At 56.8% G+C, this 20818-nt stretch overlaps 2 protein-coding genes and 2 non-coding genes across 7 annotated transcripts; all 4 read right to left on the minus strand.

Moving 5' to 3' along the window:
* Positions 1–3170: 3170 nt before the first annotated feature.
* TRNAR-CCU lies at positions 3171–3243 on the minus strand. The gene has a single exon. It is a non-coding gene; the product is annotated as a tRNA-Arg (tRNA).
* Positions 3244–4628: 1385 nt separating this feature from the next.
* On the minus strand, positions 4629–4701 carry TRNAR-CCG. The gene has a single exon. It is a non-coding gene; the product is annotated as a tRNA-Arg (tRNA).
* A 599-nt stretch (positions 4702–5300) lies between these two features.
* Positions 5301–11349, minus strand: LOC121487355 (putative caspase-16). Its single transcript, XM_041748978.1, is given in 10 exon segments — positions 5301–5426; positions 6022–6107; positions 6110–6124; positions 6627–6701; positions 7103–7219; positions 7537–7756; positions 8559–9559; positions 9660–9874; positions 9981–10121; positions 10206–11349. Coding segments are annotated over 7 exon segments (786 nt in total). The 5' UTR covers positions 8706–9559; positions 9660–9874; positions 9981–10121; positions 10206–11349.
* Positions 11350–11486: 137 nt separating this feature from the next.
* Positions 11487–17510, minus strand: ZNF213 (zinc finger protein 213). 4 transcript variants are annotated; one of them, XM_041748972.1, is made up of 6 exons: positions 17440–17510; positions 15493–16003; positions 14652–14775; positions 14400–14470; positions 14054–14177; positions 11487–13116 (listed from the first exon to the last, which is right to left on the minus strand). In XM_041748972.1, the coding sequence occupies exons 2-6, from the start codon at positions 15889–15891 to the stop codon at positions 12380–12382; spliced, it is 1455 nt and encodes a 484-aa protein (XP_041604906.1). In that variant the 5' UTR covers positions 15892–16003; positions 17440–17510; the 3' UTR covers positions 11487–12379. The 4 variants fall into 4 exon arrangements, with proteins under 4 accessions (XP_041604906.1, XP_041604905.1, XP_041604907.1 ...); XM_041748971.1 differs by lacking the exon at positions 17440–17510 and adding an exon at positions 17167–17433; XM_041748973.1 differs by lacking the exon at positions 17440–17510 and adding an exon at positions 17002–17433 and having other exon boundaries at positions 11487–13062.
* Positions 17511–20818: the final 3308 nt, after the last annotated feature.

Here is a 20818-nt window from a genome sequence, read left to right on the forward strand (position 1 = left end):
CTGAACTCAGGGACACCGTCCGTCGGTGGTGACAGCGTCTGGGCGGTTCTCTCTTCCCGAGATTGGCCTTCAGGCTCCTCTGCAAGCTTCTGAATTTGAATCATCTCCATCTGTCCCCCCACACTCCCCCCCCCCCCCGCGGGGCGCAGCTGCCTGCGTTCCCTTCCTGCCTCCGCTGCTGCCTCAGTGGCCACTCGTTCACTCAATAGTCTGTGAAAATAACAGAGGACGTTTCTGTTCTCCCACAGGTTTATTGAGACATTTATCATTGACAAGTAAGAACCTACGAATTGAAGGTGGTGGCTCCGCGCGATGGTTTGATGTACGTTGTGCAATGATTCCCACAATCGGTGGGACACATCCGTCACCTGACATGGTTACTTCAGATCTACTCCCTTGGAAACTTTCAGGCATCTGCTACCCTATTACTATCACCACCTCGCCGGGTATTAGATCCCCGCAACTTTTTCATCTTACAACGGAAAGTTTGTACCCTTTGACCAGCAATACCCACGGATGGGTTTTCTCACGGAGGGGTCCACTGCCTGGACCTTGATTTGGTAATGAGTTTGGGCTTGAACCCAGCTGAGCTCCTTGCCCACGGGAAATGGGACGCTGATCACTCACGGCACACCGGGGCATCATGATCGAGCCTGTATCACCTGGTTGGTTATGAAGAAGCGGTGACCATGTGGCTGCTGGCTGCTGTCCTAGACTGTTGACGCAATAAAGGCGACTACCGGGACTGTGGCCTGGCAGGAATTCTTCTGGAGCACTGGTTTGCTCACTGAAAGGAAATGACAAGACCTTTTCCTTTAAACTTTCCTTCTTTGGGGGGATCCCTGGGTGGCTCAGCAGTTTGGCGCCTGCCTTCGGCCCAGGGCGCAATCCTGGAGTCCCGGGACCAAGTTCCACGTCAGGCTCCCTGCATGGAGCCTGCTTCTCTCTCTGCCTCTCTCTCTCTATGTCTATCATGAATAAATAAATCTTTAAAAAAAAAAAAAACTTTCCTTTTTCCTTTAAACTTGCAGCCTAAGTCATGGTCAGAGGCCCAGGGACATTTCATGGCCACCATAGAATAATCTTATGGCTGCAGGGCTGATGTTGCTAAAGATCAAACACATCACTGAATTATGCATGTTGTGGAATGAAAATGGAAGTTGAGTTCACAGCCTTGGGAACTCTTTCGCATGAAAGAAATGGCACTGATTATGCAGTGGAGACAAAGACACGGAGACCTCTCCCGGTGAGTTCAAATAAAGATGAGAATCTCGAATCTCTGAGTCATTCAGAGCTTCCTTGCTGGCAACATCAGTCTGGTATCTATGGAGAGTAGCCTTCCTGTCTTGGAATGTCTTATAATCTCACCTGGAGCGGTTGTCTTGCAAGGGGATACCAGTTCTCCAAAAAGCCCACACCAGCCACCCTTGTTAGGCCTTGCCCCTGTAAGGACAGTCAGGCCAGCATGTGGTAGGCAGCGAGTACAAAGGCTGACCCAGGAGCAAATAGCTTATACACCCAAAGAATTGCAAGTGTTGCTCACTTATACCAGCAGAAACCCAGGAAATATATGTGGGAATGAATCTAAGCATGTTGGAGTAAGGAGGATGAGATACAATTTTGCTTCTGGTGAATTTATTGACCTGGGAGCACTTCGCAGAAATCCTGTATTTCACACGCTATTGTGTGTGTGCCGCTGAATGTGGCTCTGCTGTGTTTCTTGGTTGGTTGGCTGAGCTTTGAACTCAGCGATAGCTTATGTTTACTGAGACTGAGATGTGAGAACGTCCCTGGCCTCAAGTAGAGGAAGGAAGCCAAAGACTTAGTGCGATGGGAATGCTGGAGTGGATCCATCACACACGATGTGCATCCCCACTGCCCACTGACAGCGCCCAGAGGACATTCCTTTCAATAAGACATTGAGAAACATTGGCGAGGGGAGCACCAGCATCCTGGAGAGCTCTGTGGTCCCCATTCTCCTCGGGTGGCCCATGACAGTGGGAGACGCTGCACTGAGATGAGGCTGTTGATTCCAGTGGAGTAACGGGGCCCTGGATATTTGGGAAAGTGGGAGAAGTAAGGCCAGCGCCAGTTTTTAAAGGCAAAAGAAAACTGTTTTTATTTGTGTATAGGACAAAACTCCAGGGGTCTTCCCTTATATGTGCACATGGTAGAGGAGGCTTCTGATATTACTCCACACCATGTCCTGTAGTTTGGGAGACTTTTACCTCTAGGATGAAGACAGGGATTATATGGATTAAAAAAAGAGAAAGCTTTATTTGGACTATTTCAAACATGCACTAAAGCAGAGAAATAGTATAACGTGTCCTCGTGTCCCCCAGCTTAAGGCATTATCAACTCACAAATACCCTTGTTTTGTCTATATCTCCACTCCACCCATTATATTTTCCCTAGTTTATTGAAATATAATTGACAAATAAAAATATATATTGAAGGTGTACAATGTGATGATTTGATACACATAGGCATTTATGAAATATTTACCACCATCAAGTTAACACATCCATCCCTTCAAATAGTTGCCTTTTCTCTGTGTGTGGTGATCTTGTTTCAAAACAACTTGCAAGTATTCCAATACTGTATTAATAACCATTGTCAGGGCAGCCCTGGTGGTGCAGCGGTTTGGCGCTGCCTGCAGCCCGGGGTGTGATCCTGGAGACCCGTGTAGGGCTCCCTGCATGGAGCCTGCTTCTCCCTCTGCCTCTCTCTCTGGTCTCTATGAATGGATAAATAAAATCTTAAAATAATAATAATAATAAGAAGAAGAATAACCATTGTCAGCACCCAGCCCATTGTATTAAAGCAAAACAGCTGTCATACAATTTAATCTTTAAATAATTGGGTCTGTTTATAAAAGGTAAGAACTTTTAAAAGTATATGGAACCCTGGTAAAATGAACACACCTGGAAAAATGAACAATTATTCCTTTTTGTCATCAAGTAGAATGAATGGTTATTTTTAAAATGTGAATGATGCCAGTATTCCTTTCTGAAAGCTGGAAACGTGCACCCCTTATTAGAAAATAAAGCGAAACAGTTTAATAGTTTAGGACTGCGTCTGGATAATCTCCAGAAACCCTTAACTTGGCTTCTTTCACTGGGGAAGTATTTCATTTTTTCCTTGGGGGAGGTCTAAAATCTAACCTTCTGTACCCCGGGTGGGACTCGAACCCACAATCCCTGGCTTAGGAGGCCAATGCCTTATCCATTAGGCCACCGGGGCCGGCAGAGGATACTCTGCGATGGTTCTAGAGCAGTCTCTCCATCACCTCCCCGTGGTTCCCACTGGTTCCACACAGCTTCCCGGCTCCATCCCGGCTCCATCCCAGGGTCTCCGCACCCGCGTCCCGCCGGCGCTCGGGACTGGGCGCCCCTAGAGCATCCTCGGACCCCGAAGAGACCGCGCACGCGCAGATGGAGCCCAGGGAACTCGGGCCACAGGTATCAGTCAGCTCAGCTCGTGGACTAGGGTGTGATCCTCGCTTAGGGTGCGAGAACCGGGGGTTCAAATCCTGGGCGAGCCGTTCCTTCTCCGTGTAGGAGACTCCGGGTGATAATTTAGCGAGAAGGAGTTGGCTCTGCAAAATGTGGGCGAGAAGAGGGGTACCAGGCCGGCGCCTTGGCAAAGTGCCATCCCTGTCCTTGTGCTCCTCCCTACACTGCCCCGGAGACAGGAGGTGTCACCTGCGCCCAGGTGTCCGCGGTTTTAACAGAGCCCAGCGGCCTAAGGTCTTGGGGCTACGCGCCCGGCGCAGGGGTCTCCTCGGGCAGAGAACCCAGCGTGCTCTTCCCATCTCCGGAACGTTTACCTCAATGACTTAATGACGCTGAAGCATCACAAAAACGATAAAATAGGACCCCGTAGGGCCCCAGTCACCGGCGCCCACCTTCCAGAAATGTGCGCCCCGGCTGCCGCCCCTCGGCGGTCACATCACCTAGGTCACCTGGCTTAGCCAGAGTCTCTCGGCGAGAACTCGGTTCCGCAGGTAAAGACACTTTTCCCATGTAAAATGATAACACAATCCTGGGCACTAACATTGCAAGAAATCGAAGTAATCTTAGATATTTTAAAATATCTTTTATTTTTAAAAAATAGATAAAAATAGATATATAACGTTATATATCTAAAAAATACATATATAACGCTAAATAGACCAATTAAGCCATTTTTAAGTGTACTTACATGCACAAAATCATCCAACCGCCACCACTATTTCCAAAACCTTTTTGTCACAACTATTATATTTTTAAATGCACCTGTCCCCTGAGCCCATGGGACAACTCCCCCCGCCCCCCGCAGCAGTCCATCCCCCCCTGGTCTGTCACAGCTCTGGTCGTCTGCACTGTCCTGCAGCCGGTCCCCGAGGGGCTCCTGCACTTGCTGAGGGTGCCTTCGGGCTCCGGCCAGCGTTGGCCCCGACGCGCCCGCGGGGGCTCCGGGGTGCAGGCCGGGCCTAGCTCCGGAGCCCCGAGCCTGGACACGCGGGGCCGCTTTCCGGTGCCGCGGGGCGGGGCGCACCGCCCGAGCTTCCTGAGGTTCCGCGGGGGGCAGGGTCCCGACGCAGGGAAAATTTAAAGTCGAGGGCTTGGAAAAAACGATCACTGCAGCGACCACGAAGGGACTCGAACCCTCAATCTTCTGATCCGGAATCAGACGCCTTATCCATTAGGCCACGCGGCCCCACCGCTGACGTTTTCACAGCTTCTCTCACAAAGCTGCTGCAGGCGCCTGCGTGGTGCGCTGCAATGCGCATGCTCGTACCGGCCAGGAGCTCCGCCCCTTGGGCCCTGGTGGGCAGGGCCACGAGCCAGGCCTGCGCGGAAATGAGCCCGCGGGCGGGGCCCCCCCGACCTGCGCTGCGAGTTCGAGCCCGGGTGAAGCCGCGCAGGCCCCCACTGCGCTCTCGGGCCGCTGCGAGCGCTTCCCCCGCGTGGCCCTGGGCACGCCGGGTAAGGGGCTGCCCACTGCTCCCGCCACCCCCGCCGCCCCGCATCGCAGCAGCCCTCGGTGGGCAGTGCTCGGGCCTGTCTTGTGGCCCCAGACGCGACGCTGAGCGGCCCATCTCCCGCATTTCCACGGCCCGGCGCTGGCGCGAGTGGCTGCGTGAGCAGAGGCGGAGCTGTGGGCCCCGGCTGCCCGCTCTCGAGACGTCCAGCCCAGCCCAGCCCGTGCGGACTTCCCCCGTCCCTCCGCCCCTCGCAGGAGCGCCAGTGCACCCAGACGGAGCGCCGCGCCCTTTGCACCCCACCCCGCGTCCCCCCGGGGAGCAGCGCGCGCAGTCAGGCCCGCAGGCAGAGCGGCCGCCGCAGCGAGCTGCGGATCTCCAGGCAAGCCTTGCGGCGCTCCGGGCAGTCGGAACCCAGCACGTCCAGTTCGCACACCCGCCGGTTGACCCGCCGGTTGACCTTCGAGGACCGCACCCAGCCTGTGCCCAGGACTCCCGGGTCCCTTGGCACCCAGCCTGGGGCCCCGGGGATGGTAAGGCCTAACATTTCAAGTGCTGCCTTGCCGTGATCGACCCTCCCCGTGCGTGCCTTGCTCCTTCCTGTCAGATGTGCCCCCAAATGGCAGGAGAGACCGCCCAGCCGGTTGGTTCCCCCCCAGTCCGACCAGCCACACTTCACTGTCCTCAGTCTCTGGGGTTCAGTTCCCTGCCAGGCCATGAAATTATTCAAGCAAGCCAGTCACATCCTCCTGCAGGAACCAGGGAACCCCACCCACTCTTACTGTAGAGCCTGTGGCCCACAGCCCCTGCTGGGTCACTGCTCCTGACTGCAGCCCTGAGTGGCCCTGGAGGGGGGCGCTCCTCCTCCCCGGGGAGTGTGTGCCCTGGGAACTGCTGTGGCTGTCACCCAGCCAGTGCGGGGGCGCTGGGTGCGCAGGGTGATGTGCGTCTGGCCCACCAACAGGCGAGTGGGAGGTGATCAGAGCCCCGGCCCAGCACAGGGTGGAATCCCACCCACCCCTCTCCCCAGGCCCCTGCCCCTAGCCCCAGCCCACCTCGGTCAGCAGCTCCAGGAGGTCCCCCCCGGGGTCAGCTCTGAGGACCTCGGACAGAGTCTGGATAAAGTCCGAGCCCTTCTCGTGCGATAGGCTACGCAGCCTAGGCCAGAGGATGGGGCAGAGGTCAGACTTGGGCCCCTGCGGCTGCCTTCCAAGGCCCCAGCAACTCTTTTTTGGTGCAAAGGGGGCAGAGGGGTGGGAGGGGGCCCGGCAGGCAGGACCCCAGGGGTCAGGCAAGGGGACGGCGCAAAGAGCGGGAACTTCTTTCATCTAGAACGACTTCCTCCTGGCTATTTAGGGAGTACACAGTCCGAATGCACAGGACGCACGCCCGCCGTGAAGCCCCTGTGCCGAGCTCTGAGCAGGGCCTGAGGCAGATCCCCCATGGAAATTCCAGTGCTCGGCACGGGCCGCCCCCATGAGCTCCCCGTGGTTACTATGATTATAAATGATAAACGTGGAAGGAGGATGGCTGAATTGCAACTGGGCTGCTGCCCCCCTGCCCCCCTGACCAGCCCTGGCTGCCCCTAATGCCCCTCCCCGTGTCCAGCCAGGATGCAGGGCCCTAGGTAGCAGGCTTCCTTGGTGAGCTGTTCCCTTACCCTCGGCAGCTGCATAGACCATCAGGATGTCTGCTTGGTCAGAGCTCCCGGCAGTGGGGCCCCGGGAGGCGCTGCCTGCAAGAAGGATCCACTGCATTTACCCAGCATCCTGGGGCTCTATCAGCCCCAGGGGTGCCCCCAAGTCTGACTCAGGGGCCCACAGGGCAGTCAGAGGAATGAGCCCAGAGCAGAAGAGGCAAATCAGAACTCAAATCCAGCTCTGCCCCCTACCAGCTGTGTGACCCTAGAAAAGCTGTATCACCCTCCTCCTCCAGGGTTGTTTCGAGGCTCAAGTAGGGCCAGAAGCCCTCGATTTTCAAAGGCCCTCGCAGTGTAGGAAGGTTTTCCTTCCCAACCTCTTGGCAAAGAGGATGCAGGTAGCGGCAGGACCCCAGGTCAGAGCCCTGGAAAAGTACGCCAGACAGCCCTCCCACCAGGCCTCCCAAGCCCAGGCTCCAGAGGAAGGCACACCCCACCTTGGGCATCAGCATAGATCTCAAGGACATCGGCGTGCGACAGGGTGGTCGGTGATGCCCACAGCCAGCGCCGAAACCAGGAGAGAGCTGTGGGCCCCACGCCGGCATCCCTATGCCCTGGAAGGGGGGGGACACGCAGGTGTGTACTGCTCAGCAGATACCTGGGGGTGCTCCCAGGTGTGCACAGCCCAGCCCCCAGGGCTCCAGGGCAGGCCTGCCAGGCTGGAAGCACTCAGAGCATGGATTGGCATGTGCTGCGGGTAAAGCTCAAGCTGGTGGACTTGACTTCTAGGACAGGCTAGGAGACGGGGCAGGTAAAGTGCCAACGATGAGGCTTCCCGGAGAAGGTGGACAGCAAGTCCTGGGAGGCTGAGGGCTGCGTGTGTACAACTAGGGCAGGAGGAGGCAGGAGGGAGGTCCCGGGCCCCACTCACCCCCACGGCAGGCCTGAAGCAGGAAGATCTTGGGGCAGCCCCACAAGGCCCTGCAGTGGTTCAGCTCCTGCACCAGTGCCTCTGGCTGTATCTCCTGGCCATCAGCCCCCAGCAGCTGCCCCTGGGACCCCCCGTGGGCCATCAGGGCCACTAGGGCACAGCTCACTGGGGCGCTGAGGGCATCCAGGCACTCTCGGAACTGCACCATCTCTTGGAAAGCCTGGGGTGGGGACGAAATTGAGGCCTGGGCCAAGGCTCCTGCCTCCCCAGGGCCTGAGAGCCCTCCAAGGAGGCTTCTCCAGTCCCTGCCTACCCTACTTCCCACCGCTTGCCAGCCTCAGGCCGACAGAGGAGAGCTGGCATGACCTAATTGGGGGTGAAATGTGGATCTAGCCTCTGGCGGCTGGGCCAGGGCAGGGAAAATGCTCCAAAAAGTGAAAAGGCACGAGGGGAAAGCAAACAGCTAACAGGTGTCTGGGAAGGAAGCTGAGACCTTCCCAGGAAAAGCTGGAGGGTCCAGCTGGGGCCTGGCCCAAGGAGTGGAGCAACAGCCAGTGTTTCTGGGAGAGCAGGCTTCCAGAGGCAGGGAGGTGAGCCCCGCCGCATGCAGCAGGGAGGATGGAAGCCAAATGGTGGGGGAAGAGGCCCCGAGAGTCGCTCCAGGCCTGCGGTGGGGGGTGCCCTTCCTCCAGAGCACCACCAGAGCTCTGGCCTTCACCTCACCTGGGCTGTAGGGTTTGTCCTTAGGGTGATCTTGAAATTCAGGGCCTGGCACAGGCTCCCCAGCACCTCCACATTGTGCTGGGCCCCGGGCCGGCTGCGGATCACCCACAGGAGGAGGGCAGCCCTGGTCCCGGACAGGTCATACTGAGCCCTGGGGCTGGGTTCCGACTACAGACAAGGAGCATTCAGAGTGGTCTGAGAGCCTCCCAGCGCCTCATGTTCCCCATCTCAGGTCTCCCTGAGCCTTTGTCCCACCTGCAACTGCTGTCACATGGTTCACCCCACCCTGTCCCCCTCACCTGCGGCTCCCAGGGTTCCACATCCCCTAGGCACAGTGTGCCCCGCAAGGAGCTCCGAAAGACTGGGCAGTAGGTGGCCTCTGACTCTTCAGCTGTCCTGTAGAAGACCTGGGGGGAGACCAGAGAACCCCTAGGGGGCTCCTCCATGGAGGTGCAGTTTGGGGAGGGAACAGGCCACCAGATCCAGGGAACAGCTTGGCTAGCTCATGGCTACCAGTCTCTTTGGGGTCCAGATTGCAGGGAAAAGACAGACAAAAGAAGGGGAGAGCATGAAGGGGTGTCCTTCTCAGGTTCAATGTCATGGGCTTCCCTGGACATGCACGTCCTGAAGTGGCCAGTGGCCATGCCATTAACCACGCCACTCGCCACCCTCGGGATCAGTGTGCCCAGAGCAGGGGCGCTCCCTAGAGCAGCTGGGGCCTGTCTGGGGAGGCTCACAGGGCAGGTTCCCCCTGCGGAGGGCAGCAGGCTGCAGAAAGCTGTGGGGCGGAGCCAGGGCCCACCCTTCACCCCGGCTCACCAGTGGCTATCCGACTGCCCAGTGAGACCTCTGGGCCTCCAGCCCGGACCAGAGCTGGACCGTTCACCTGCAGTCCGACGGGACGGTCCCTGCCTGTGTGAGTGTGAACAGGGTGGGCCGAAGCACAAGCGTTGACTCGGGGAGCCCAAGGACGGGCATCACTGGCAGCCTGGAAGGGAATGTGTGGGGCTGGCCGGGACAACAGGAGGGCGGGCCAAACAGACGGAGCAGCGTGGGCAACGCACGGAGCTGAGGAGCAGTGTGGAGGGTCTGGGGGATCCTGAGTGGGTTGTGGGGGGAGGCATGGGAATCTGCCGAACAGGCTCAGGAGAGCACAGCAGAGCCAGGGCAAGGGGCCGGCTGGCCCCCGGCCCAGGGACGTCCCGTCTGGGCCCCCACCTCTGTCAGCAACTGCAGCAGGGACCAGAGCCGACAGCGGCCGCAGAGCCGGCTCAGGCCCGTGAGGAAGGCTCCGCGGCGCCTGCGGGGGGACCAGCATGTGGGCCGGAGGCAGCTGGTAGCCCCCGCCGCCCCCACCCTGCTTCGCACCGTCCCACCCCCAGTCTCCCTGGGCCACTCACCCCCAGGAGCACTCGAGAGCAGCAGGAAAACCTTGGGGCGGCCCCACAGGGCCCTACAGCGCCCTACAGGGCCCTAGCGGCTCAGCTCCCGGACCAGCTGCTGGGGCTGCCCCAGCTGCCCACGGGGGGGCCAGCAGAGCCACTAGGGCACAGCCCACAGGGCCCCTGAGGCCGTCCAGCTGCTCCCGGAACCCAGCCAGCTCCCCGAGGAAGCCCTAGGGCAAGAGCAAAGGCCAGGGCTGAGTCCAGGGAAGCCCGAGGGTGGGGCTCGAGGTGGGTGCGGGCTGAGGGTGGATGGGTGGGAGACAGGTGAGGACCCACCTGGACAGAGGCCTCGGTCCTCTGGCAGCGCTTGAAGCCCAGGGTCTGGAACACGGCCTCCAGGACAGCCACGGTAGAGGCTGACACCTCAGGGGTGCTGAGCGTCATGGCCACCCTGGGACCCTGCAAGCTGTACTTCCCCTGGGGAGGCAAGGCCAGAGTGGGCTGCGGAGGGGCTCCCCTGAGACCCAGGAGTGGGCGGGGCCACGCGGGGCCTCCTAGTACCTTTCTTTCCAGACTCTGTCAGGCATCTGCCAACAGCGAGGCCACCTACAGGGTCCCAGCCACCAGGAAGGCCATGGGGGCCGGGTGGGGGCTTCATTTTGAGCACAGAGCTTAACCCCTGACCCCGGCACCAATGCCCCGGGTCCCAGTACTTGCCGTTTCCCTGAGGCCTGTCCTATCAGCTCTGTTTATGAGCCGAGCTGGACTCTGCTCCTTCCCTGGAAGCCTGGGTCTTGGGCCCCACTGCCCCTGTCCCTGCCCTGTTCTGGCTCCAGCGGGCTACTTCCTGGCTGACATCAGCACGCCCCCACCTGAGCCAGGAGCCTATGCCCAATCCTATTCTTAGCTCCTGGGCCACCTCCTATCTGATCTAGTTATACAGCAGTGTCTCCCTTCTGAGCCGGCCACCAGCACCAAAAGTCCCTGCTCCCATCCCCTACCCACTCATGCACAGCACCCACACCTGTGCACACTGCAGCCTGGCGCTTACAGGTACGAGGGGCGGTGAAGGGTGCTGCCTCCGAGGTGGAAATCCCCAACTGGAGTCACCTGTCCACAATGGGACCCCAGGTGTTTCATTCCGGAAATGAGACCCATCGAAGGGAGCTCAGAATGAAGCAAGTGTTAAATGGGGGGCTGGCTGAGGAAGGGCCCTGGGGCCAGCGGGGCTGGCACACAGACCAAGGGACAGAACATTCTGTCAGTCTGCCCCCACCACCCTGTAGGCGGCCCGCAGAGGCCACTACCAGGCAAACTGTGCCCATGCACCCACCAGTTCTGTGCAGGCTCTAGGCTGGGGCCTCGGCTGGGTGGGGGTCAGAGGTCAAGGGCTGTGTGGGGTATGGGGCAGGGCCCACGCTGACCCAGCAGTCCTCTTCCACGGAGGGATCTGAATGCAGGCACCAGCTTAGAGTTCTGTATCCCCGTGAACAGCAAGAGCATACTGCCCCCAGCCAGTCACACCACACCCAAGCCTGTTTCTTCACGGCACCAACAAGGAGAAAGGAGGTGGCCTGGCGCAGGCCTGCTCAGCTCCCCGCTGCCCTGCTGGGGTGGTATGGGCTGCCCCAGCCCGGGCAGGCACTGGCTGACATAAGCAGATGAGAGTCCTGAGACTCCCGGCTGTCCTTAGGGGCCCAGCCAACCTGGAAGCCAAGAATGTGGCTCCACCTGGTGACCACCCAGCACCAGTGCCACCAGGACTACTGAACCAGGAGGCAGAGAGGTCTGAATACCAGGGCCCTGACCCAGCAACCACATAAACAACAGCACAGCCCAGAGGAAGTTTCCATATTTATTCAAAGTCCTCTGCTGCCCTTTTGAGACCAGCAGGGCGGAGCTCCTCGGGAGAGCCTGTGGTCTGTCCCTGGGGATGTCAATCTGCCGGCAACGCAGAGAGCACCGTGGAATGCAGTGCTTAAGGAACCAGCGACTAACCGCTGACAGAGTGCTAGTGTTAAGTATCACAAACCCCACACCTCTGGAGAGAGGAGCCCCAGGGAGCAGCCAGCCTCTGCCAGCCCTGCCCTTGGTCTTCGGTGTCGGACTCCAGTCCCCAGAGCTACCACCACCATCACCAGATCAGTAGGGGGCTGCTCTTTGGGACTAACTTGGGGGAAAGTCAGCTAAGAGCAGAGTTAGGCAGTTTCCACGTCTCCAGACGGGGCAAAGTGGTCATGGCCTGGAAATGGGAGGGGATGTGGACGGAAAGCCCCGGTGGCCACACCAAGGACCCAGATCCTCACAGAGATGGGCTGTCCCTCCCAGGGCCCAGCAGCAACCTGCAGGTCAAGGCCCGTCCTCTACACCCACCAGAAGGCACAGCTTGGCAGGGCAGAGGGCCAGGCCCACAGACTCAGCCCACAGGGCAGGCAGGGAGCAGAGGAGCCAAGCAAGGCTGGGGGCAGGGGACCCCAGTCCTGCCAGAGTCCTCACCCCAACCTGGTGCCCCAGCCTTCCTCCCACGCAGAGGCCATGGGCCAGGAATGTGCTGGGGCTTCATGAAGCCAGAAGAGGAATGGCCACGAGGTGGTTGGGGCTTTCCACTCTGGAGTGTGTGCCAGGCATGGGTGCAGGCGGGCAGGCAGCCGGGATGGAAGCTAGCGGCCGCAGCGCCCTGAGGTGACCCAAGCCTAGCCTAGCACCCCTGTGGGCCGCAGGGCCCTTGCCAGCCCTCAGCCCACAGGCTGGGCCATCTTGGCGTGCAGGCTCTGGTGGGCGATGAGGTGGGCGCGCTGCTTGAAGCTCTTGTCGCACTCGCCGCAGCCGAAGGGCCGCTCGCCCGTGTGTACCCGCCGGTGGTCCAGCAGGTAGGAGCGCAGCGAGAAGCTCTTGCCACACTCACTGCAGCCGAAGGGCTTCTCGCCCGTGTGGATGCGCTGGTGGTCGGCCAGGTAGGCGCTGCGGCTGAAGCTCTTGCCGCACTGTGAGCAGGAGAAGGGCTTCTGGCCCGTGTGCACGCCCTGGTGGCGCACCAGGTCCGAGGAGCTGCGGAAGCTCTTCCCGCACTCCTGGCACTTGTGAGGCTTTTCGCCCGTGTGTGTGCGCTGGTGGCGTGCCAGGTCCGAGCCCCAGCGGAAGCGCTTGCCACACTGGCCGCAGCTGTGTGGCTTCTCCGCTGCCAGGTCCCGCAGCTGTCGCCGGAGGGTTGGCGGCCGCCCCCTCCGTGCCCCCGCAGCACGGGCCAGGGGCGCCCCCGGCCGGGCTTCACCCTCCCAGGCCTCCGGCTGCTCCTTGGGGCTCCAGGACACAGTCACGTCCCCGCGCCCACCGCCACTGCCGCTGCTGCCGGCCTGGCCTGCAGATGCCGCTGTCTCCTCCAGCCCAGCCTGCTGGCCTTGGCTCTTGAGCCCCAAACCTGCAAGCCGAGAGGGGGCGGCCTCTTCAGTTCCACTGGGTTCTGGGACCAGAGCTGGGGCGAGGCAGAAAAAAAGACTCAGGTTCCGAAAGCCCTGAGCTGCACACACCCCAGCCTCAGTTTCCTTATCCGTAAAACAGGGATGTGATAAAATGCCAGCAGAGCACCACTTCAGAGGCAGTGGCAAGGGGTCCAGCTGGGCCGATCCTGCCCCACAGGCACTAATGATACACCTAACCCTCCCCCACCCATGGTGGGGCCACACTGGCACCCAATGTCCCACCCTCTGAACCTTGGCTATTCAAAGTCCAAAGAGGAACACATTCAGGTAGTTCATAAAGTAGCCAAACTCCCAGTATTTCTTACACAAAACCGAGAACCCACATGGGTTCAGCCTCTGTGGCTATTCTCACCCCACAAGCTCTTGTCCCCTAAACTCAAGGGCACATTTGGACAGGGAAGGATCCTAGCCCTCCCACTGGGTCATGCAGATTAAATAAGACAATCTCCAAATGGGTGCTCAGAGAGGCTCTAGAGTGGAGTGGCCTCCGAAGAGCAGGGCCCAGGCCTCAGTGCACAGACAGCAGGTGTTCTCACTGTCAGCACCTCTCCTCACAACCACTGTCTAGACAGAGTCCTGGCTCAGCCCCTCCAGTGTCCATTGACCCCTCTGAGTTTCTGATCTCTTGTCTGTGAACGGGGACAACCCTTCTATGCAGCAGGTTGTGAGAATCACAAGAAGATGCCCGTTTGCGAGCTCAGCACGGTGCTGGCACGTTGCAAGCGCCCATGATATGGTAACACACTCTTATGGGCAAAGACAAACGAACATTAACCCAAAGAAAAATCATCCAGGGCTCTTGAAAAGACCCAGTGAAAGCCTACTTCTGAGCCACCTAAGTAGGGGGTAGGAAGACTCGGTGTACGGCCTGCCTGAGCCCACCCTCTGTCACTGGGACCCCCAAGGGTCCTGTCTGCACCCACTGCTTACCCAGGGTGACATTCCGGGAGTTCTCTCGCTTTATGTCCCAGAAGAGTTCCCTCTGGGCAGGGTCCAGAGATCCCCATTCTTCCCGGGAGAAATAGAAAGGAATGTCTCCAAATGTCACAGGTCCCTAGAATGGGGTTAAAAAAAACAATGACCTGGCTCAGGACTGCCACTCTGGACTCCCCCAGGCAGCCATGGGTAGGAAGAGGGGGCTGGGATGGAGACCAGGATGGGTTCAGGCAGGACCAGGGTGGGTGGAAAAGGCACTTTTCTTGATGAAAAGACAAGGTCCATTTGTGGGACTCAACAGCTCCGATGGCCCGGAGGGGACAAGTGGACTGTAACTCACGTGGACCTTGGAGGCAAAGCAGGTATCTGTTGGCCCTCTGGCACTCCCCTCTTTAAGAGCAGGAAGCAGGGCTGAGGGAAAAGAACAGAGCCTCACAGAGGCCAGCCCAGGCCAGGAGTGAGACCTCACACGTGCGCACACACACACACATTCCTAGGCTTCTTAGAACACACATGGCCTTCCTACTACAGGGCAATGCCCAGGAAGGAACCAGGCCTCTGCCCAGTGATTGTGGCCTACAAGCTTACTCACCACCAGGGCTGTGCTGCTCCCAAGGTACAGGTGGCCAGCTCCGTGCCCCCACCTTCATGGGAAGCCCCTTGGCCTGGGATCCCTGGACTGTAGCCTCAGGTTCCACCTCCTCTGAGGGTACTTCCTGTGCAGGAACCACAACATGCTCATCAGCACCGAGACCAGATGGGGGAGACAGAGCTTAATCCCTGGGAAGGAGACACAGGACACGTCCCTCAGGATGTAGGGGGGTGGGGAAGGAGAACATGGGGTCCCAGAAAAATCCCGAGAATGTGACACCAGGCAGTGCCATGTGCCCAAGGATAGTCCCTGATCAAGCATGAGGCAGGAACAGATCCCAAAGGCCAAAATCACAGAGCCACTTAGTAAGAGCGTGTGGGGACAGACCTCCATGCCAAGGGCAGACCTCCACACGCCAGCCGCTCGTTAGCACCTCCCCAAGTGTCAAGAATCCAGTGCCCCGAGAACAGGGTTCCCGTGGACAGCTACCTTCTCACACCCACTCTGCTGCTCTTATTACACATATCATTGTATCCCCAGGGCCTGGTCTACAGCAGAACATAAAAAAAATATTTGCAGAAGCTGTGTGGCGCTAAAAGTGCCTTTCTGGAGCATGCCTACTTTGGTCCTGCTGCCACCCTCCAAGGCCTTTCCAAAAAGAAACCAGAGTCACTTGGACAGGGTCGCTCAGAAAGGCAACACCTGTCATGATGTGCTCCTGTTGATGCTCCTTGTGGCCCTGCATCCCACCATCCCTGGAGGACTTGTTTCTATGGAGACGGCCACCGCTCCTCAGCCAGGTGCCACCCAGGTGCCACCGGGTGTGGGAGGGGCTCCTCACCTGCCACTGAGCTTTCACTGGCTGCTTCTGCAGGACCTCCACCAGGGCGACGGCTTCCTCGCCACTCCCCGGACTCCGCTCCCGCACCCAGTCCTGGACATCTCCAGGCAGCACGCTCAGGAACTGCTCCAGCACCAGCAGCTCCAGGATCTGCTCCTTGGTGTGAAGCTCCGGCCGCAGCCAGCGGCAGCAGAGCTCCCAGAGCTGGCTGAAGGCCTCGTGGGGTCCACCCACGTCCCTATAGCAGAAATGCCGAAAGCGCTGGCGGCAGGCCTCAGAATCCCTGCTGTCTTCTTGATGGGCAGAGTCCTGTTCCCAGGAAGAATCTTCCACCTTCACGATCAGCAGACCTGCTCCCTCCCCAGGGGCCTCCTCCTGAGACTCCGGGGGGGCTGCCATTCCCCTGGCCTAAAGCTCAGGACTGCTTGGCCTCACCGGGCCTGGGAGCCAGTCCTTCAGTCTCCCAGAGGGATCCCCTGTGGCAGCTGGGTGGGCATCTGGACACGCATTCCTGGGGAAAGAGCAAAAAGCAGGAGGGGGGGCAGTACATGAACAAACACCAGCCAGCCTGCTCCTGTCCTTTCTTGGCCCTGAAGTCTTTTTAGGCTCTCCCATAATGCCTCACTCCTATGACAAGCTCTTTACCCACACCAGCTACAGCCCTTTATCCTCAGCTCTGAAATCCAAAACTCCCAGGTTTTTACTCCCTGGCCTACTGATGTAGGCATATTTACTCCCTGGCCTACTGATGTGAGCATATTTATGATCTCCACTATCTCATTTAATTTCATGTTCATATGTTTTACAGCAAAAACTTTTATGTGTTTCTTCTGTTTGGAAATATTCACCGAGCTATACTTACCATGTGTATTTCTGTATGTGCACTACACTTCAATAAAAAGTTTAATTAATACATTTGATTACTGAGAACTGCTGCAGATTCTGCTGGTGGGGTCACTCGATATGCCACGTGTGCTGTATTAGCTTCTTCAAGTTAGAAAATTTCGGAATTCCAAAACACATCTTGGCCCTGGGGTGTCAGCAAAGAGCTCACAGACACCAGCTAAGCCATTTATCCACAGGTAGGTATGAATGACACACTTATACCCTACGTTGCTACTCCTTACAATAGTCCTGAAAAGCATGTATTTTGAAATTTCCTTTAATTGCTCTTTATTTCCAACAAAAAGTGACATAGAGCATTATAATTTTAATAAGGTGAGAGGATTTAAACAATACAGAAACACGTAAAATAGAAACCCCCTTCCAAATGCAGTTGCAACCTCCCGTGAACAGTAGGACATGTGACCTCCTGGACTTTTCCCTGTCCATTTACTGAAAATTTATCTACAAAAACGGGGAAAACCAAGTGTTTTTGTGTGTTTTACGTAAATGAGGTCCTCCTCCTGCACGCACTATTTTGTATCTTGCTTTTCTGCCTAACAATGCTTCTTCATTGGCCGCTCTGGGAGACTCCACGGGGTGGACGCGCTCCAGGTTAACAGGTACCTGGGTGAGGCACCGGGTTGGTTTGCAGTCCTTCTCTCCCACGCGCTAAGCACCTGCTTTACTTTATTCTTCCACGCCTCACAACACCCCCGAAAGGTACGCGCTCCGTTCTCATCCTCCAGTGACCGAGGAGAAGGCTCCGCTCGGAGAGGGCCGGGGACTCACCAGGGTCGCTCGGCAGGACGCGGCGGGCGGGACGGCGGACCTGTCCGGAGCCCGGCGCTCCGACCCCAGCAGCCTCGCCTGCGCGCAGCTGAGAGGCGGCGGCGCGCGGGCTGGGCGAGCGCAGGCGCCCCACCCGCGGCGCTTCCCAGCAGCGCGCGGCCCCCCCCTCCCCCGGCCTCTGTCTCCGGGCGCCTTCTGCGGACGCCGGGAGCCCCGCGCTCGAGAGCAGAGCTCGGCGGCCCGCGTCGCCGGTCCCGCCCCCGGGATACACACCGCCCACAGCAGCCCAGGCGTTCCTGGTTCCGCCACCAGGTCCCTGCGCCGGAAGTCCGCGCGGGGCTCGCCGGGAAACAGCACGGCGCATGCGCCGCAGCCAGCACTCGCACTACATGCCCCAGAAGGCCGCTGCCCACTGAGTCCGAGGAATAGCCAATGAACGAGGAGAATCCCCAGAGTTGGCCAATCAAGAGGCAGCGGCTCCCCGCGCTTCCACACCTGTGACCCCGAGCTGATTTCTGCGTCTGGACTTCGATCTTTCAGATTTCTCCGCCTTCCTGGCGGGTGACAGGCGAAAAGGCCAAGCGGAGGTTGGCCGAGTGGGCCGAGACGGTGTCTGGCCCAGCCACGAGTAGACTGCCCGATCCGCCGGAAGAGATCCGCTGAAAGCGGACTCTGCCTTCGAATGGGTGGAGGGAGGAAGACCAGAGGCCGGCGCGGCTCGGGCCCGGGAGACTCCTTTCTAGCCTCCTAGGTCCCGCCCTCGCCGAAGTCCCTAGCGGCTCCTAGCGGGGCTCGGAGCTTCCTGGGAAATGCAGTCCAGTGAGGGTCGCGGAGCCTCCCTTCTACGCCGCCGAGCGCAGCGCTGGCCGGGGTCGTGCGGCAAGACACGGCCCGCGGATACCCTGACCCCGGGGCGCACCCCGCTCTCCCACCGGCAGCCTCGTCTGCGGGACTGCGGGGTCCCTGCGGCTGGGCAGCTCTGGGTTCTCCTTCCCAGGCATTTGTACTTGCACCCACACTCTGCCTCTCTACTTGCGGATCTGAGACTCCGGATCCATTCCTGAAACCAAGAGCTCTCGTGATTTGTTTTGATTATGCAAGCATTGCATGCCTAGTGGAGAAAAAAAAAAAACGAGTAAACTGTGGAAAATGATGAAGCTGTCTATACCCACAAGGCTAACACCCTCGATCTGCTCAAACGTCGCTCCCTCCAATTGGTTTTCGCTAACCCTATGTAAACAGCACCCCCGTCATGCTTGTGCCTTATTTCTCCATCATTACCTGACATCCTTGTGTAAGATTTGTCCCCTAGTACTGGACTATAAGCTCCGTGAGGTCAGTGTTTTCACTGCCCTACTCCTAGCACCTGGATTTGTGCCCGGCACAGTATCGACTAACTGAAGGCAAAGAAAACAGGAGGTAAAAAATATTTCTAATAAGGCCATTCAGAAGTGAGCATTGGGGATCCCTGGGTGGCGCAGCGGTTTGGCGCCTTGCCTCCAGGGCGCGATCCTGGAGACCCGGGATTGAATCCCACCTTGGGCTCCCGGTGCATGGAGCCTGCTTCTGTCTCTGCCTCTCTCTCTATCATAAATAAATAAAAAAAATTTTTAAAAAGTAATCATTGTTGGGGATCCCTGGGTGGCTCAGCGGTTGAGCGTCTGCCTTTGGCTTGGGGCCTGATCCTGGAGTCCTGGGATCAAGTCCCACATCGGGCTCCCTGCATGGAGCCTGCTTCTCCCTCTGCGTGTGTCTCTCCCTCTCTCTGTGTGTGTCTCTCATGAATTAAAAACAAACAAACAAACAAAAAATTACTCATTTGAAAAAAAAAAAAAGAAGTGAACATTGTTTTAATCTGTTCTTACACTCCTACATCTATGGATATTTCTAATGTAAGTCTGCAATATTTCTATATAAGTGTTTTGTTGATGATTCAAAAGTCTATCAAGGATTGCTTTCCATAGCACCGTGTATAAATAAAAGGTATCTGTTTTGCAGACCACATAGTTCCCATAGCATGGAAGTACCATATTTTATTTAAAGTTCCTTACTCTTGGACATTTATATTGTTTCCTTTTTTCTGTATTTGTAGATCATTTATACAACACCCACCTTCCAACATTTGCTTGAACAATTTGCTGGAGGGCTTGTGTCAAAACTGTTCTGTGAAGACTGCTGGAGTGAATGTTTCTGGGCTCCCTCCCCTCCCTCTACCGGCCGGTGGAAAACTGCACAAGCGAAAAGGAACCTGAAAAAAGTCCCTTCTTCTAGGTGTAGACTTAGTGTTCTTCCATCGCCCTCTATTGGCAAAGGCTAACATCAAGTTGGCGAGCTAAGGAGGTCTACAAGCTCTAATATCACAAAACCAGACAAAAAAATATATTGGGGGCTGCGAAACAAATTAATAGCTGGTACACTTACCATATATTTTACTGGGTACTGCTGGTATAGGGCAAATTACTTGTATACAATTACATTGACCACCCAATAACACTTTTTAAAAAATGATTTTTATTTATATATTTGAGAGACAGAGACAGAGAGAGAGCACGAGTAGGGAGGAGGGAAAAGCAGACTCCCCGCTGAGCAGGGAGCCCAACGTGGGACTCCATCCCAGGACCTTGGGATCATGACCTGAGCAGAAAGAAAGCAGATGTTCAACTGACTGAGCCACCCAGGCACCCACTTTCTTTTCTTTCTGAAAGCATTTTAGTTTATTTTTCTAACTAGGAACTATAATCTGTAAATAATGAAAAAGTCAAAATTTCCTTTCTGGGAAACTTATACTCATTTTTAGGATTTATACTCATTATTTTTCTTAGTCCAGAACTCTCTAAACAATGTTAAAAATTGAGAACATAAGGCATCACTGTCTTGGTTAATGAAAATACTTTTATTTATTTTTTTTTAAGATTTTATTTATTTTTTCATGAGAGACACAGAGGGAGAGAGACAGAGACGCAGGCAGAGGGAGAAGCAGGCTCCATGCAGGGAGCCTGACGTGGGACTCGATCCCGGGTCCCCAGGATCAGGTGCTGGGCTGAAAGTGGCGCTAAACCACTGAGCCACCCAGGCTGCCCTGAAAATACTTTTAATGGTCTACAGTTGCCCATTGTTTTTCTCTGATATATATCTATTGCCTGTATTAAGGAGCATCTATTCCCATTTGCAACAGAAAGACTATCAGCTGTTCCCCCAATATCAGTTTTCTCCTTCTACAATAAGAATTTTTCAATAGGCACATGGCGATTCAGAATAAGCATATTTTCCCAGGCTTCTCTGCAGCTAAGTATGGCCATGTAATTGAATTGAAGGCAATGACATGTGACCAGACATGATGTATGTATCTTACATAGAAAAGGATGGGTCCTGCTTCCTATTCTTTTTTCCCTAGCTGCTAGCAGGAATTTGGACATTGTGGCAGGGAACATGCAGATGAGTAACAAAGAGGTATCAAAGCAGTAAGAGAGAAAGTACTGGATTCCTGATGATTGTGAAGCCACCAAACTAGCTCCAGGTTTATATGCAGGCAGTGATGTGAGAAATAGATACCATGTTTAAGCCACTGTTATTTCAGACTTCCATTACAACCAATGTACACACTAGCATTGCTGCCTATGAGGTTCTGTTTTTTGTTTTTTTCATTAAGAAT

Source organism: Vulpes lagopus, chromosome 3, assembly GCF_018345385.1.
Source record: "Vulpes lagopus strain Blue_001 chromosome 3, ASM1834538v1, whole genome shotgun sequence".
NCBI lineage: Eukaryota > Metazoa > Chordata > Mammalia > Carnivora > Canidae > Vulpes > Vulpes lagopus.